General features: G+C 33.9%; 1 protein-coding gene across 4 annotated transcripts in view; it reads right to left on the reverse strand.

The window, feature by feature from the left end:
* LOC145297620 (uncharacterized) overlaps positions 1–13,794 on the reverse strand; it is a 50,267-nt gene extending 36,473 nt beyond the window's left edge. Inside the window, exons 1-2 of one of the 4 annotated variants that reach the window (XM_080143695.1) lie at positions 13,533–13,656; positions 9,167–9,278 (exon numbers count right to left, since the gene is read on the reverse strand). Coding sequence is in view for 2 of the 4 variants with exons in the window: in XM_080143694.1 (XP_079999820.1) it covers positions 13,649–13,759 (111 nt within the window). In the remaining 2 variants the exon portion in view is untranslated. Of the gene's footprint in view, positions 1–9,166; positions 9,279–13,532 lie in introns of all 4 variants that reach the window. The other 3 variants (XM_080143694.1, XM_080143698.1, XM_080143696.1) reach the window with 3 other exon arrangements.
* Between the last annotated feature and the right edge of the window lie 362 nt (positions 13,795–14,156).

The following is a 14,156-nucleotide window of genomic DNA, read 5'->3' on the forward strand; positions in this document are numbered from 1 at the left end:
CGCGCCTGGTCCACAATGTATGGAAATAAAAAATTTAAAAATAAAACGTTTACAAGTTTTTTTTGATATAGATGTACATTATAATACTTTGATAAGTATGTTTTAACTTAAATAGGGATGGTATAATAAAATTGCGGGGTCTGCGTTCACGCCTGGCCTCCATAGAATGGAAATAGACACAAACTTTAATAAAGACTTTTCATATCTATCTGCGTAAGTATACTTTGATAATTATGTTTCAGTTTGAAGAAATATGGTATAATAAAATTATGGGGTGTTCGTTCGTGCCTGACCTCCATAGAATGGAAATATGTCACTAAGTTTAACAAGGTTTTTTAATATAGATCCACAAAATATTATAAGTGTTTCAGTGTGAACAGGTATGGTATAATGAATTATGGGGTTTATCTATTTTATTTTTACTTTCATCATATTTTGCTTTGGTTTTGATAACCCCAAATTCGAATCTATCTCTTTACAACCCTTCCTTTTCATAACCTCTCATACTTTCATAAATCAGAGTCCATTTTCTGTGGGCTGTTTTTGAACCCAGTCAATGAGGGGTACTTTTGCTAGTACATACTATATATATATATATATATATATATATATATATATAGTAAGTTATAAAATATATATGGCGATTAAGCTACACTGAATATTCCGCGTTTCATCCACTCTAGGACTCTTCAGGCTTAGGCGCATAAGCCTGAAGAGTCCTAGAGTGGATGAAACGTGGAATATTCAGTGTAGCTTAATCGCCATATATATTTTATAACTTACTAACTAGCTCTACCTACGTATTTAGCACTTTTGAAGTAAATACTATTAAGTACATATTAAGTACAATATTAAGTAGATATTAAGTACTTATTAAGTACATATCAGGTAAAATATTAAGTACATATTAAGTACAACGTAAAGTACAATATTAAGTACATATTAAGTGCATATTAAGTACATATTAAGTACATATTAAGTACATATTAAGTACAATATTAAGTACAACGTAAAGTACAATATTAAGTACATATTAAGTGCATATTAAGTGCATATTAAGTACATATTAAGTACATATTAAGTACAATATTAAGTACAACGTAAAGTACAATATTAAGTACATATTAAGTACAATATTAAGTACATATTAAGTACATATTAAGTGCATATTAAGTACATATTAAGTGCATATTAAGTGCATATTAAGTACATATTAAGTACATATTAAGTGCATATTAAGTGCATATTAAGTACATATTAAGTACAATATTAAGTACATATTAAGTACAATATTAAGTACATATTAAGTACATATTAAGTACAATATTAAGTACATATTAAGTACAATATTAAGTACAACGTAAAGTACAATATTAAGTACATATTAAGTACAATATTAAGTACATATTAAGTACATATTAAGTGCATATTAAGTACATATTAAGTACATATTAAGTGCATATTAAGTACATATTAAGTGCATATTAAGTGCATATTAAGTACATATTAAGTACATATTAAGTACATATTAAGTGCATATTAAGTACATATTGTGCATATTAAGTGCATATTAAGTACATATTAAGTACAATATTAACTACATATTAAGTGCAATACAAGAGAGAATTGGCTCTGTATTAACAAATACGAAATTTGCGTGAATTAAAATATATATAAGCATATTTTACAACCGGGAAAGGCCGAGCGCTCCCCATTGAATCATTATATTACCCCAGAAAGTACACGTTTCCTGAATCAGATACGTCTTATAATGAAGTACTGTTGCAAAAAAAAAAAAAAAAAAAAAAAAAGAAACGGTCGTTAGTTTTTCTTTAATGTATTCTTAATGTAATGGGAGATGCTTGCCTGAGCTTCAATCTTTGGTTTCTTTTTATAAAACTTTCACAACACGAACTGATCTTCTATCCCCACCATAAAGAACTTTCCTTCCTTTCTCTGTATGCCTAATATAAAAGGAAATTTACATGAATAAATTTTGTTTCCAAGAACTTTCCATCTGTGAAACATGTTGTCAGATTTTTTTCTCTGAGGGTTAGAACATGGTCATCTTCAAATTCATAGTTGATTCAGTATTTTCAATCCTCTCATAATATTTTTCACCATTCAACTGTCAGTCTATTCATCTTATTAACCCTTATCCTTGAGTGACTTTTTATCTTGATAAGTGGTGACTCATGAGTAAAAAAAAATATAGATATAAAGCAAAACCACGATTTATGCTAATGAGTTAGTCACCGATTAGCTTATACGAGCAGAAGATTATAAAATCAGAAGATTTCTGCCATAGAAAACATTTTTTAAAAACCAGTTTTCTGCCACACCCATTCTGAATAATGATACAATAATAATATAATGCAGGTGCGGGTGCGTGTGAAAATCAATAGTTTCAAGAACAACCAGGCTAGAAATACAGAGTGTACAACTTAAAAGTAGCTCGATCTCTCTCTAATCTTTTTCTTAACAACCAACTGACACCACAAGACAAAATGCAATTCTTTTTCCAACAAGATAGCGCTACATGCCATACGTCTCACAGATCACTGACACGAGTTCATGACATGGCTACGGAAGAGAGAACAATAAGCAAAGGGTTATGGCCACCATGTTCCCCAAACTTGTCATTGGGGGAGGGGGACTTTAAAACAAAAAGTTTATGCAAATAATCCTCACACTCTAGACCAGCTAAAGGAGAACATTACGAATGCTATCAGGAGAATCACCAAAGAGGATCTACAGGCAGTATCTGCAAACGCTGTTAAACGTGCTCAGAAATACCTAGATGTCAACGTGGAGCACTCCCAGCATCTTTTGTAATACTAAAGGTAATTTAAACAATAAAAGAATGTTCTTTCTCTCTACTACATTTTCTGGGCTACTTTTAAGTGGGTCATCCGGTATATTTTTGGAAAAAAAAAATATATATATATATATATATATATATATATATATATATATTAAATATAAAATAATTAAAATAAAATTACCTTAGAAAAAAGAAATTAAAACCCTGGGATAATAAAAAGTAAACAAAAAAAAAAAAAATCATCAGTGTCATTTTACAGGTGTTAAACAGCTTTTAAAAATTAACTTCCAAAATAACCTATCTCTGGTCAAGTACTCATTTATCCCTGTTTCTCTCAAATCTATCCTTATCATTTCCTCTTACGTATTCCCTGGCCCATTCCCTCCTAATTGACTCTGCTACCTCAACTGTTCTACATCTAACCCCAAAATTTTTGTACATTCTTCCAAAGTGGCCAAACGAACAAAATCTCCTCTTCTGCATACATCTCCTAATACTATCAAACCTCCCTCAGATGTCATCTGATCTAAGCCTGTACTTGAGATTCACATTATAAATCTATCAAATCTTCATCTCATTTCTTTCTAGGCAACATATTGTGGCACTATTTCTAGTGCCACTGGTTGTCGTGGTTCCCCATCCCCTAGCTAGGAGGTGATTTGGCTGTAAGCGGAGCGATATAGAAAACAAGGGGACCATAATGCATTGTGACCAGAACTCTTTCTCTTTTCTCGCCTGACTGTGATGAAGTAACACGCATATTGTTGGTCTCCAGCGGTGGATGGGTGGGGGAATGAGCTAGCTAAGGGTATTAGCCTAGGCAAATAACTAGCACAAGTAACCAACAAGGGAAGTAACTGAAACATGTAACGATCAAGAAGAAAAATTGGACAATAAAGTAATCGTTAGTAATGGAAATTTGGTAAATTTGTTAACTTATATGGAACGGCTCATCAAAAACTTGTTTACGTTAGACTTGAACACAACCATATTGTAGTCAGCTGGAAAACAGGCAAATGGAAGAGAGTTTCACAGGCGTGCAGTTCTAAGAAAGAAGCTTTGTTCGTAGATTCTACGTTTAGGTTTAGGCACAGATAAAGAGTGGGGGACATTATTGATAGTGTTTTCTGCTAGACAGGTGTTTCTTATGAAAGTTTGGCGAGTGTCAAAGTTGAGGAGTTTTAGTTGGAGTAATTACATCATCAACATTCTGATCCACATCTGGCATCAATTGAAATGAATGGCTCTCGTCTTCAGGAGGCCTCAAGTTTTGACAAGCTTCTGGGCTTGACCTTTACTCCTGATCTTAAATAGAACACGTACATCAAATCTGTTGCCAAGGCCACTGGAAAAATGGTGGGATCTTTCTATCGATCCGGTAAATATCTCACTGCTGATGCTATTCTCTATCTATATAAGAGCCAGGTACATCCAAGGATGGAATATTGTTGCCACATCTGGGCAGGAGCTGCTAGAAAGGACTTGTCCTGCCTTGATAGAGTTCAAAATAGACTTCGTAGCCTCGTAGATGTCCTTTTCTCTTCCTTGCAACCTCTATCTCACAGAAGAGATGTTGCGAGCTTGTCTCTGATGTATCGTTATTTTCATGGAAGGTGTTCAACTGAGCTTCAACCTATGGTCCCCCCTCGCCAAACTTTCACAAGAAACACTAGTCTAGCTGTAAACACTATCAATAATTCCCCCCACTCTTTATCTGTGCCTAAACCTAAACGTAGATTCCATGAACAAAGCTTCTTTCTTAGAACTGCACGCCTGTGGAATTGTCTTCCGTTTTCCTGCTTTCCGACTGACTACAATATGGTTGTGTTCAAGTCTAACGTAAATAAGTTCTTGATGAGCCGTTCTATATAAGTTATCAAATTTACCAAATTTTCATTACTAATGATTACTATATTGTCCAATGTCTACTGTACACTCTTTAACCCTTATCCTTGAGTGGCCTCTTGGCCTTGATAAGTGGTGATGCCTTTGTAAAAAAAATAAAAAAATAAAAAAATAAATAAATTCATTATTTTAGAATATGATGATAAAAAATGTCCTAAAACCGAACATGAAAATGTAATAATTATTAAGTATATTCACCTGCTTCCCACTGCGTTAATTTATAGCGACGAGTACAGGCTCCCTCCCAAAGAAGGCGTTCTAGGTGGTTAATAAATCTGGATCCAACCTGTCAGCATTCTCTGATAGGAGTGCCTTGATGAATAAACCGATCCCCTCTTCCAAATTAGGGGGTAATGCCTGGAATGATGGCTTACCGAGACAAAGCATAAACATACTTGACTTTTGTACCATCATTAAGTGACGGCTGTCTTCAACTAACATTTAATTAAGACAGTTGGAGAGAGGGCAGAATTAATACCTCTCTCACCACGACAAATGTGACAGTCGGAAAGTGGGAATGAAAAGACAGCGCTCCAGAGGAAAAGTACTCTGACCCTGCAAAAGATGCCTGTGCAGCCTCGTCATTAGCATTCCCCGAAGGAGGTGATTTGCAATAAACTAACCTATTTTCAAAGAGAGAAGGCAAAGCCTGGGAGAGTGGACCTCCTAGAACTGCACAGAACCAGCATTACATTGCAATCATTAATTTTTTTTTTTTGATTCATTAGATTTGGTTCATTAAAAAAAAAAAATAAACAATAAAAAATTAAAAACATTTCCGTCCTCTTTAAAATCAAAAAAACACTGTCAATAATATATAATACTAGATGGCACGTTGTGGGTCAACATTTGTACATTTTGTTAGTGTAACACAAGACAGGAGATGTGTAATTTACAATGAATTATTAATGAAGGACCAGAACCATAAAAAAATAAAAAAATTGAAAAATTATTAAAATGTAAATTGGTTAGTACTTTTGAAAATGCAATTGTGTGTTAAGACTTTGTCTATGATGTCAGTCAACGGATAATGGCCAATTCTGCGTCTTTGCATAAATAAACTGAAGAGAACTTCTTTTTTTTTTTTAACATCCAAAAACAAATTGTACATGTTTTCCTTTTTGTGGTGTCTTGTGTGTACTGTAAATGGCTACTAGAAATTAACAACTGACAACAAAACAATCAACCAAGAAACAACAATGATTATTAATCAACAAGCTATGGAGATTACTCAAGGCTAAATCACCATGCTAATTAGTAAAAAGCTACAGTATCCCATAAACTCTGTCTTGATTTTAATATGTAACATATGTCTAATGGAACTAAATAATATTTATATATCATTTATACACATGTATTATTAAATTTTATTTAACAGGAATGGAAAAAAAAAATAAAAATTAAAAAGCCACTGTTGAAAAAAACCTTTTAAACATTGACAGCACCCAAGAAGTACTTAAGGCACATAAGGAGTTCAATAATGTAATGTAACTGCTGTGAAGAAGATGGGCTCTCTCTACTGTGCTAGAAAGTCACTTATACCTGAAAGTATCCTGTACCTCTACAAGGCCACCATGAGTATTGTTGTCAAATTTGGGCTGGTGCATCTACTACCAGTCTCTTACTACTGGACAGGGTTCAAAAGAGATTCGCCAACCTGAGCTATCATCTAAGTTTCAATCTCTGTCCCATTGACAAATGTTGCATCCCTCTGCCTGTTTTACAAGCATTTTAATGGTAGATGCTCTGACAAACTACTAACCCTTCTACCCCCTTGACGTAAATACTCCAGACAAGCAGCTAAGTCCCACCCCTACACAGTAGAGATCCTTAGATGTAACAAAGCCTTCTACTCTAATAGTTTCTTCCCCAGAACTGCTAGACTCTGGAATTCACTTCCGGTTTCCTGCTTCCCCAACTGTACTGACATGCATAAATTTAAGTGTAACGTGAACAGATATCTTGCTGCTCAACTCCCTACATAGTATCCCTGCAATGCATGTCCTTGATAGTAGTCGCGTATATCAAAGTGGCACTGTGCCTTGTTTGGGGTGAAAATGTAATAATAAAAAAAATACTATGTAGCTGAAGCGAATCAAAGCATTCACTCAGTTTTTGAAGGATGGCTAGTTAAATATAAGGAATGTATCCCTTCCCTCCATAGTTTGTTTCAAATAAAGATCATAGATATTAAAAAAGCAAATAAAAATTTATTTCAGAGATAATGCATTTGTTTCCAAAAGCTAAGATAATTTAAAAAATCTTCCACAACAAATAACAGGTTAATTCCTAATTGAGTCACTCATTTTAAACAGAACTTCCAAAGCTTATTATTATTATTTTTTTTTAAATTTAACCCTTGTTTAAAAAAAAAAAAAAAAAAAAAAAAAGGAGAAGAAAAAGAAAAAGAAAAAAAAACCGGGAAGTTTTGGTACTTGTCCAGAATTACCCCTCAGGAAAAAACAAAAATAAAAGAAACATTCTGTATAATGTAAACACCTGTGACAAAAACAAAACATCGTATACCAAAAATCATGCAAGTAATTTTATTTTTAAATAAGAAAATCAAATTTTAGGGCTAAACGACAGGTGTTGATCTTGTGACACTATCTTCAAAACGGTCTAAAGGAACAATATCAAGGTTTTAGAAAGCCATTCTTAACATTGGGAGGGGTGCATTGGAAGAACTCAAATTTGCTTAAAAATGATTTTTTTCATAAAACTAAAACTACTTGATCAAGTTACATGATTTTTTGTGTACAATATTTTATTTCCATCAGTACATATACAGATTTTTGTTTAGTTTAGTTTTGTGAGATATTTCTTCTGACCTGTTTTTACTCCAAGACAATGGCAAAAAATTAACGTAACAATTACAAGCATACCTCTAAAATTGGACACAAATTTTATCCATTCTTTATTGCAAAAAAGGAAATGCCTATTTTGCCTCTGAAAAGAGCTGGTAGCAGCTCGAAAGATAATAGTCCGTTATCTTTTTTTAATTTTTTTTATTCAATCTTCACCCCAAACAAGGCAAGTGCCACTTTGAAGTAGGGGGCTACTATCGGGGACAATTAGCAGCAGCGTTATGAAGGGAGATGAGTAGAAAGATGTTTGTTCACATTACACTTGAACTTCTGCAAATCAGTACAGTTGGGAAAGCAGTATCCCGGAAGGGAGTTCCAAAGACTTGCAGTTCTGGGGAAGAAACTTTTGGAGTAAAAGGCTTTCTTACACCTAGGGATCTCTACTGTAAAGGGGTGGGACTTAGTTGCTTGTCGGGTTTATCGGGGGTAGTAACGTCGAGGAGGTACAAGTGCTTGCAGTTCGTCAGAGCAGCCACCCTTAAAGTATTTGTAGAACAGGCAGAGGGATGCAACATTTCATCAATGGGACAGAGGCTGAAGCTTAGATGACAGTTCAGGACCTATCAGATTGGCGACTCTCTTTTGAACCCTGTCCAGGAGTGAGAGACAAGCAGCAGATACACCAGCCCAAATGTGACAACAATACTCCATACATGGGCGAATGGTGGCCTTATAGAGGTACAGGATACTTTCAGGCGTAAGGAATTTTCTGGCACGGTAGAGAGAGCCCACTTTCTTTACAGCAGCCTTGGCAATGCTCTCAATGTATATATTCCAGTTCATGTTCCCTGTAAATATTAGGCCGAGGTGTTTAAAGGAAGTACTTTCAGGCAGTGTATTCTTAGCCATTGCTATTGGTGGTAGAAGGAAACAAGCTTAGTCTTGGCAGCATTGAATGTGACCATCCATTTTTGTCCCCATTCCACTACAGATTGGAGGTCATCCTCTAGTGATTCTGCCATTTCCTTAGATATGTGTTCATTTGTTTTCCCTTCATGCCTGTTATAGAGGATGGTGTCATCGGCAAATATACCCACCTCCAAAACAATTTTATCAGGAAGATCATTTATGAATATCAGGAACAATAAAGATCCAAGGATAGACCCCCGGGGTACTCCCGCATTTATATCATATTATTTAGATGTATGACCGTCGAGGACAACTTGGATTTTTCTCTTACTTAAGAAGGATTTAATTACATTGTGTATTCTTCCAGTGATACCATATAATCTAATTTTCCTTAGAAGACCATCGTGCTATACCCTGTCAAAAGCCTTAGATATATCAAGGGCTACTGCTTTATCCTCCCCTGTTTTGTCCAGTGAACGGTATATAATCAAAGAGAGTGGGTGGTCAATCAGACAATGAGGGGCCTGCTTATAATTGTTGAATTTCTCAGTTTTTTACATGAGAGTTCTGTACAAGCACAGGAGTTTTGAGGACATTTCTAAATGGCAGTACTTGTACAGTTTAATCAACACATTAAAGTTTGCCAAAATTAGGCAAGATTATTTGGAAACATGGGGAGAAAAAATACCTAGATAAAGATTTACATTTTTTTTCCACTTACTTTACAGAGTTTTTATGTCCTTTTTTAATCCTTTTTTTGTTTAGTCCTTTGTTAATCACTTTTTGTTTAAAGGTACTCCCGGAAATAGGCAAATGGTGATGAAATGATCGCTCTCATTAAAAAAAAAAAAAAAAAAAAAAAAAATACTTGATAAAATTAAGTGATTTTTTTTGTATGAAAACTTCATTCCATAACAAGTATGTATAATATAATTTTTTTTCAATATTTTCATTAAACTTTAGATTAAACTGTACAAATACCAAAATGTCTCAATTTTTATGGGTAAAATCTGGCTGATCATCTTAGTAAAGCCAAATATTTTTTTTACAAGAGAAACACCACTTATCAAGGCCCAGAGGCCATTCGAGGATAAGGGTTAAAGAGTGTACGGTGGTCAAAAGGACAACATAATAATCATTAGCACTGGAAATTTGGTAAATTAGTTAACTTAAGGGGAACGACTCATCAAGAACTTGTTTACATTGGACTTGAAGACAACCATATTGTACCTATTTACAATGCCTCCCCACGGGACAGAGTTAGACACCAGGGTCGTTTTTTGGAAAGCAGGTAAACGGAAGAGAGTTCCACAGGCGTGCAGTTTTAAGAAAGAAGCTTTGTTCATGGAATTTACGTTTAGGTTTAGGCACAGATAAAGAGTGAGGGAACTTATTGTTAGTTTATTCAGCCAGATGAGTGTTTCTCGTGAATGTTTGGTGAGGGGGGGGACCATAGATTGGAGCTCAGACGAGCACTTACCATGAAAATAATGATAAAACAGAGACATGCTTGCAACGTCTCTTCTGTGAGAAAGAGGTTGCAAGGAAGTTTTTTTCCAGTATTTTAACAAGTAATCAAGCGAAAAAAAAAGTATAATTTATAGATGTTTGTTTATATTGATCTTTTTAAACCAACGCATTTCAGGTAAAAACATTATTATATACCTATGTGTCATTGCAAAATTAGTATAAATTTCCCAAAACTTATGAAAAATGATCCAATAGATGATATGCTAGAAGTATTTTAAATAAAAAATCAGCCACAATTACGTTTCCAGATAATGTTTATTTTTCATCAAGAGTTATCTCCCTCTTTCATTATACTGAATTGGTTGCAGAATTCTTCCACATTAAAACGAATTTAGGAAAATTCATCCCAGGAAAACTGGTCCCTTTTTGCTAGGTAGGAAAACTGGCTCCTTATTTATTCCAGTTTTTCATGTAGGGGTTTTCCGAGCACCTATTAAAACATGATAAAACTCTATAAATTCTATTTTACTTGTAATTATTTTTCAACTGGATCATTTTTTGTGATTTTTAGAATTTATATTAATTTCACCATGACACAAAAGTACTTGATAGTGTGGTAAATATAGGGATACGCTACAACAGGACACAGACCACTCTAATTTGTTTTTTTTTAGGGGTAATCAAGGTCGCTGACAACAAATCTGATAATCAAACACAACGAATTTGATAAGCAAATTTACTGTTTGCATGGTATTAACCCCTGAACCTAGAGACTATTTTCCGCCATTTTACAGCTTCCGTTTATGCTACGTGTGCGGTAATGTAAACGACGGCAGTTGAACGTTCCTTCACGTAGCAAACTGCATTTTCACATGGCGTACAAATCTTTTGTGGAACATTTAAAATTATATGAAAAAGAAGAAAAGCACCCCAAGAAGGAGGGGAATAATGTCGGAAAGACTTTTTTTTTTTTTTTCAGAATCGAATTTTCAATTTATTTATTTTTTTTTTCATTGGCAGACAATTTAAAATTCTAAGAACAAGTTGTCTAAAACAAAATTTAAAAAAATACATTATAGTACTTTTCGGAGAATTTATTTATTTATTTTTTTTTGTCTTACATAGTTTTTAATGCATTTTAAACAAAGTTTTCACGAGCGGTTTACAAAAACACAAGCACCAAACATTTTTATGTTTTTCAATCTTTTATGAAGGGGGGGGGTCAATTATAGAACTTATGTGGCTTAACAGGTGCTTCTGCAGTTTAATTAACCGTTTTTCCGTAAATAACACGCCGAGATTTACCGATTAGAATACCATTTAACATTTTTAGGAGAGTTTACTATTTTCTGTTTACATTGGGGGAAACAGAAAACAGTAACATCTCCTAAAAATGTTTAATGGTATTCTAATTGGTAAATCTCTGCGCGTTATAATGTATTTTTTTAAATTTTCTTTTAGACAACCTTTTCTTCGAATTTTGAATTGTCCTCCAATAAAAAAAATAAAAATGAACTTTCTGACATTATCCCCCCCTCCACTTGGAGTGCTTTTTTTCTTTTCGTACACCATGTGGAAAGACAGTTTACTACGTGAAGGCACATTTAACAGCCATCATTTATGTCACCGCGCGCTCGCGTAAACGGAAGCTGTAAAATGGCGAAAAATGGTTCAGGGGTTAATACCATGCAAACGGTAAATTTGCGACGGGGTTGATTATCAGATTCGTTGTCAGCCACCTCGGTTACCCCATCAAAAACAAATTAGAGTGGTCGGTGTTCTGTTGTATCGAATCCCTATATTTACCCGTAATGTTTTCACCTGAAATGTGTTGGTTTAAAAGACTAATGTAAACAAACACCCTACCTAAATGCAAAAATGCCGAATTTTTCGATAATGTTCAACGTTGAAACGATGCCATTATGTATTTTTTACAGTGATTTGCTGATGAAAATCTACCTATCTATAAAAGTGAAAGTGTCTGTCTGTGTGTGTACATTTCCCTACGCAATAACTCTGTCAATTTTTAGTCTACAGGCTCGAAATTTGATATAAAGGGTACTGAGATTTGGGAAAATCGATGTGATCGGTTTTCGTCCAGAAATTTGGCGATTAAAGGGTTAAAGTTCAACGATTTGACCTTTGAGAACTCTACCAAACTCCTCCGACAATTTGGGGTCTTACACTTAAAATTTTAAATACAGGTTCCTTGGACATGGATCTAACTTAATAACTTGATCTGAGCCCAAAACAATAAATTTTAAGGGGTCATAATAGCGGTCAAAGTTTAAAAAAATTGACCGCTTTTTTTTTTTTTTTTTTTTTGCTCAACATACACCTCCAAACATCCGGGCAACGCCGGACTGAAATGCTAGTAGAAAATAAAACAACAAACGTTCTTTTCTAGAACAGAGGCTTCCCATCTGAGGAATACATTATTTCGTTTGATTTTATTGCATTACTGTGAAACATAATACTAAACTTTTTGTCTATCAACGTTTAATACTAGTCAGAAACAACAGTTTAAAGATCTCAAAATCATTGTCAGATTTCTCAGAGCGATCATAATATTTTTTTGTGCTTTTTCAGATTATCACTTAGAAATTACAGAAAAGTCTGTATGTACGTGACACCACTACCAATCAGAGAACGAGGTGCTCGTGCAGAGAGTGATCCGCGCTATTTTTTAAATCGTATTTTCAAGTTTAAAGTTTTTTTTTTTTTATTATTCAATTGTAAGGTTGAAGTATAGAATAGGTAACACCCTCCCCTCCCCATGTTAAGAATGGCTTTTTAAATAATAACGTTATTATTTCAGATCACTCTCTGCACTAGTACCGAGAAGGAAGATGAAATATTCCAAAAATCACGTAATTTGATCAAATAGTTTCTTTTTTGCATTTTTTAACGACCTGCCCCAGTGCCCCAGCCCCACTGCAGTATAAACACACCCAACCTCCCCATGTTAAGAACGGCTTTCGGAATATCCCTCCTATGTTTAAGAACAAATTTCGAGTTTTTTTTTTTGGGGGGGGGTTATTCCGAAAGACGTTCTTAATATGGGGAGGTTGTGGGTGTTTATAATACGCTGGCACACGTCGTCAAAATTTACCTTTTTTTTTTTTAAAAAAAAAATCAAGAAAATCAAATTTTATCACTAAGCGAGTTGTAGTGTTTTTGTTGGCCATGATTAAATTTGATGAAATAAAGGGGGGGCAACTCAAATTGAAGTGTCGAGACGTAAAATCAGTCTTATGTTCAATATAGTTTAGTAAACATCGTAAATTTTGATTTTCTCAGTTAAGTAAGAATGTACGTCGTAAACGTTCTAGACGAAACATCAAAAAAAAAAGAAGAAATGAAGAAGCCTCTATTGCAGATAAGAAAAAAAGTTTCTTAACTTTTTATGAACTTATTACACATCGACGAATCAAAACAAACATGGTTAAACATAATTTTGTAAACGACCAAACACTTGGGAAAAAAAAAAAAAAAGTTCCCGGGCAACGTCTGATAATTACATCCAGCAAACAAAAAATAAATATTCAAAACAAAAAACAAAAGTACACTTAATAAATGTAAAATAAATTACTTAATTATATTAAACAAATAATTACCTGATCCCGTAGAAATGTGCATGAAATTTGTTTAAAATAAAAAAAAGAACGTAGAATGTCGAAGGAAAATGAAAACAACAACAACAAAAAAATGGAATATTTTCGCAGTGACTCACTTTCAAATGTCGACCGGAAAAAAGTGGGCCGGCTTGACCGAATATTAAAAATAAAATAGAAATCGCCATTCTCCAAGTATATATTGAATTTAGCTTCAAATTCACACCCATTCACTTAGATGTATATCTCTATGACTTATTTAATTATAGTAATAATAGTTATTATTATAATTATTAACCCCCCCCCCCAAAAAAAAACTCGATTATGGTTATTTTTTAAACAAGGGACATTCACCGGTTTTCGGTAATTTTAGCGGCAATTTAAAAACTCTTTTTGATACTAATTTTAGAAATTGTCTATATTTTAATCTTTTCGATTGCTATTAACTCAAACGTTGAATTATGTTGTTAAAAAAGTGCTTTTATTTTTTTTTTTATTATTCCGATCCCCCTCCCCACAAACTATTTCACGGTTTGCCCGCAAGCCGTCAATAAAAAAAATTAAAATAAGATTTTTTGGTGCTTGCTTCAACACTATTGGGACGAAATTTCGGAAATCGTAATACTG

The sequence above is a fragment of the Euprymna scolopes genome, chromosome 18 (assembly GCF_053919585.1).
Source record: "Euprymna scolopes isolate OS-2025 chromosome 18, ASM5391958v1, whole genome shotgun sequence".
Lineage (NCBI taxonomy): Eukaryota > Metazoa > Mollusca > Cephalopoda > Sepiida > Sepiolidae > Euprymna > Euprymna scolopes.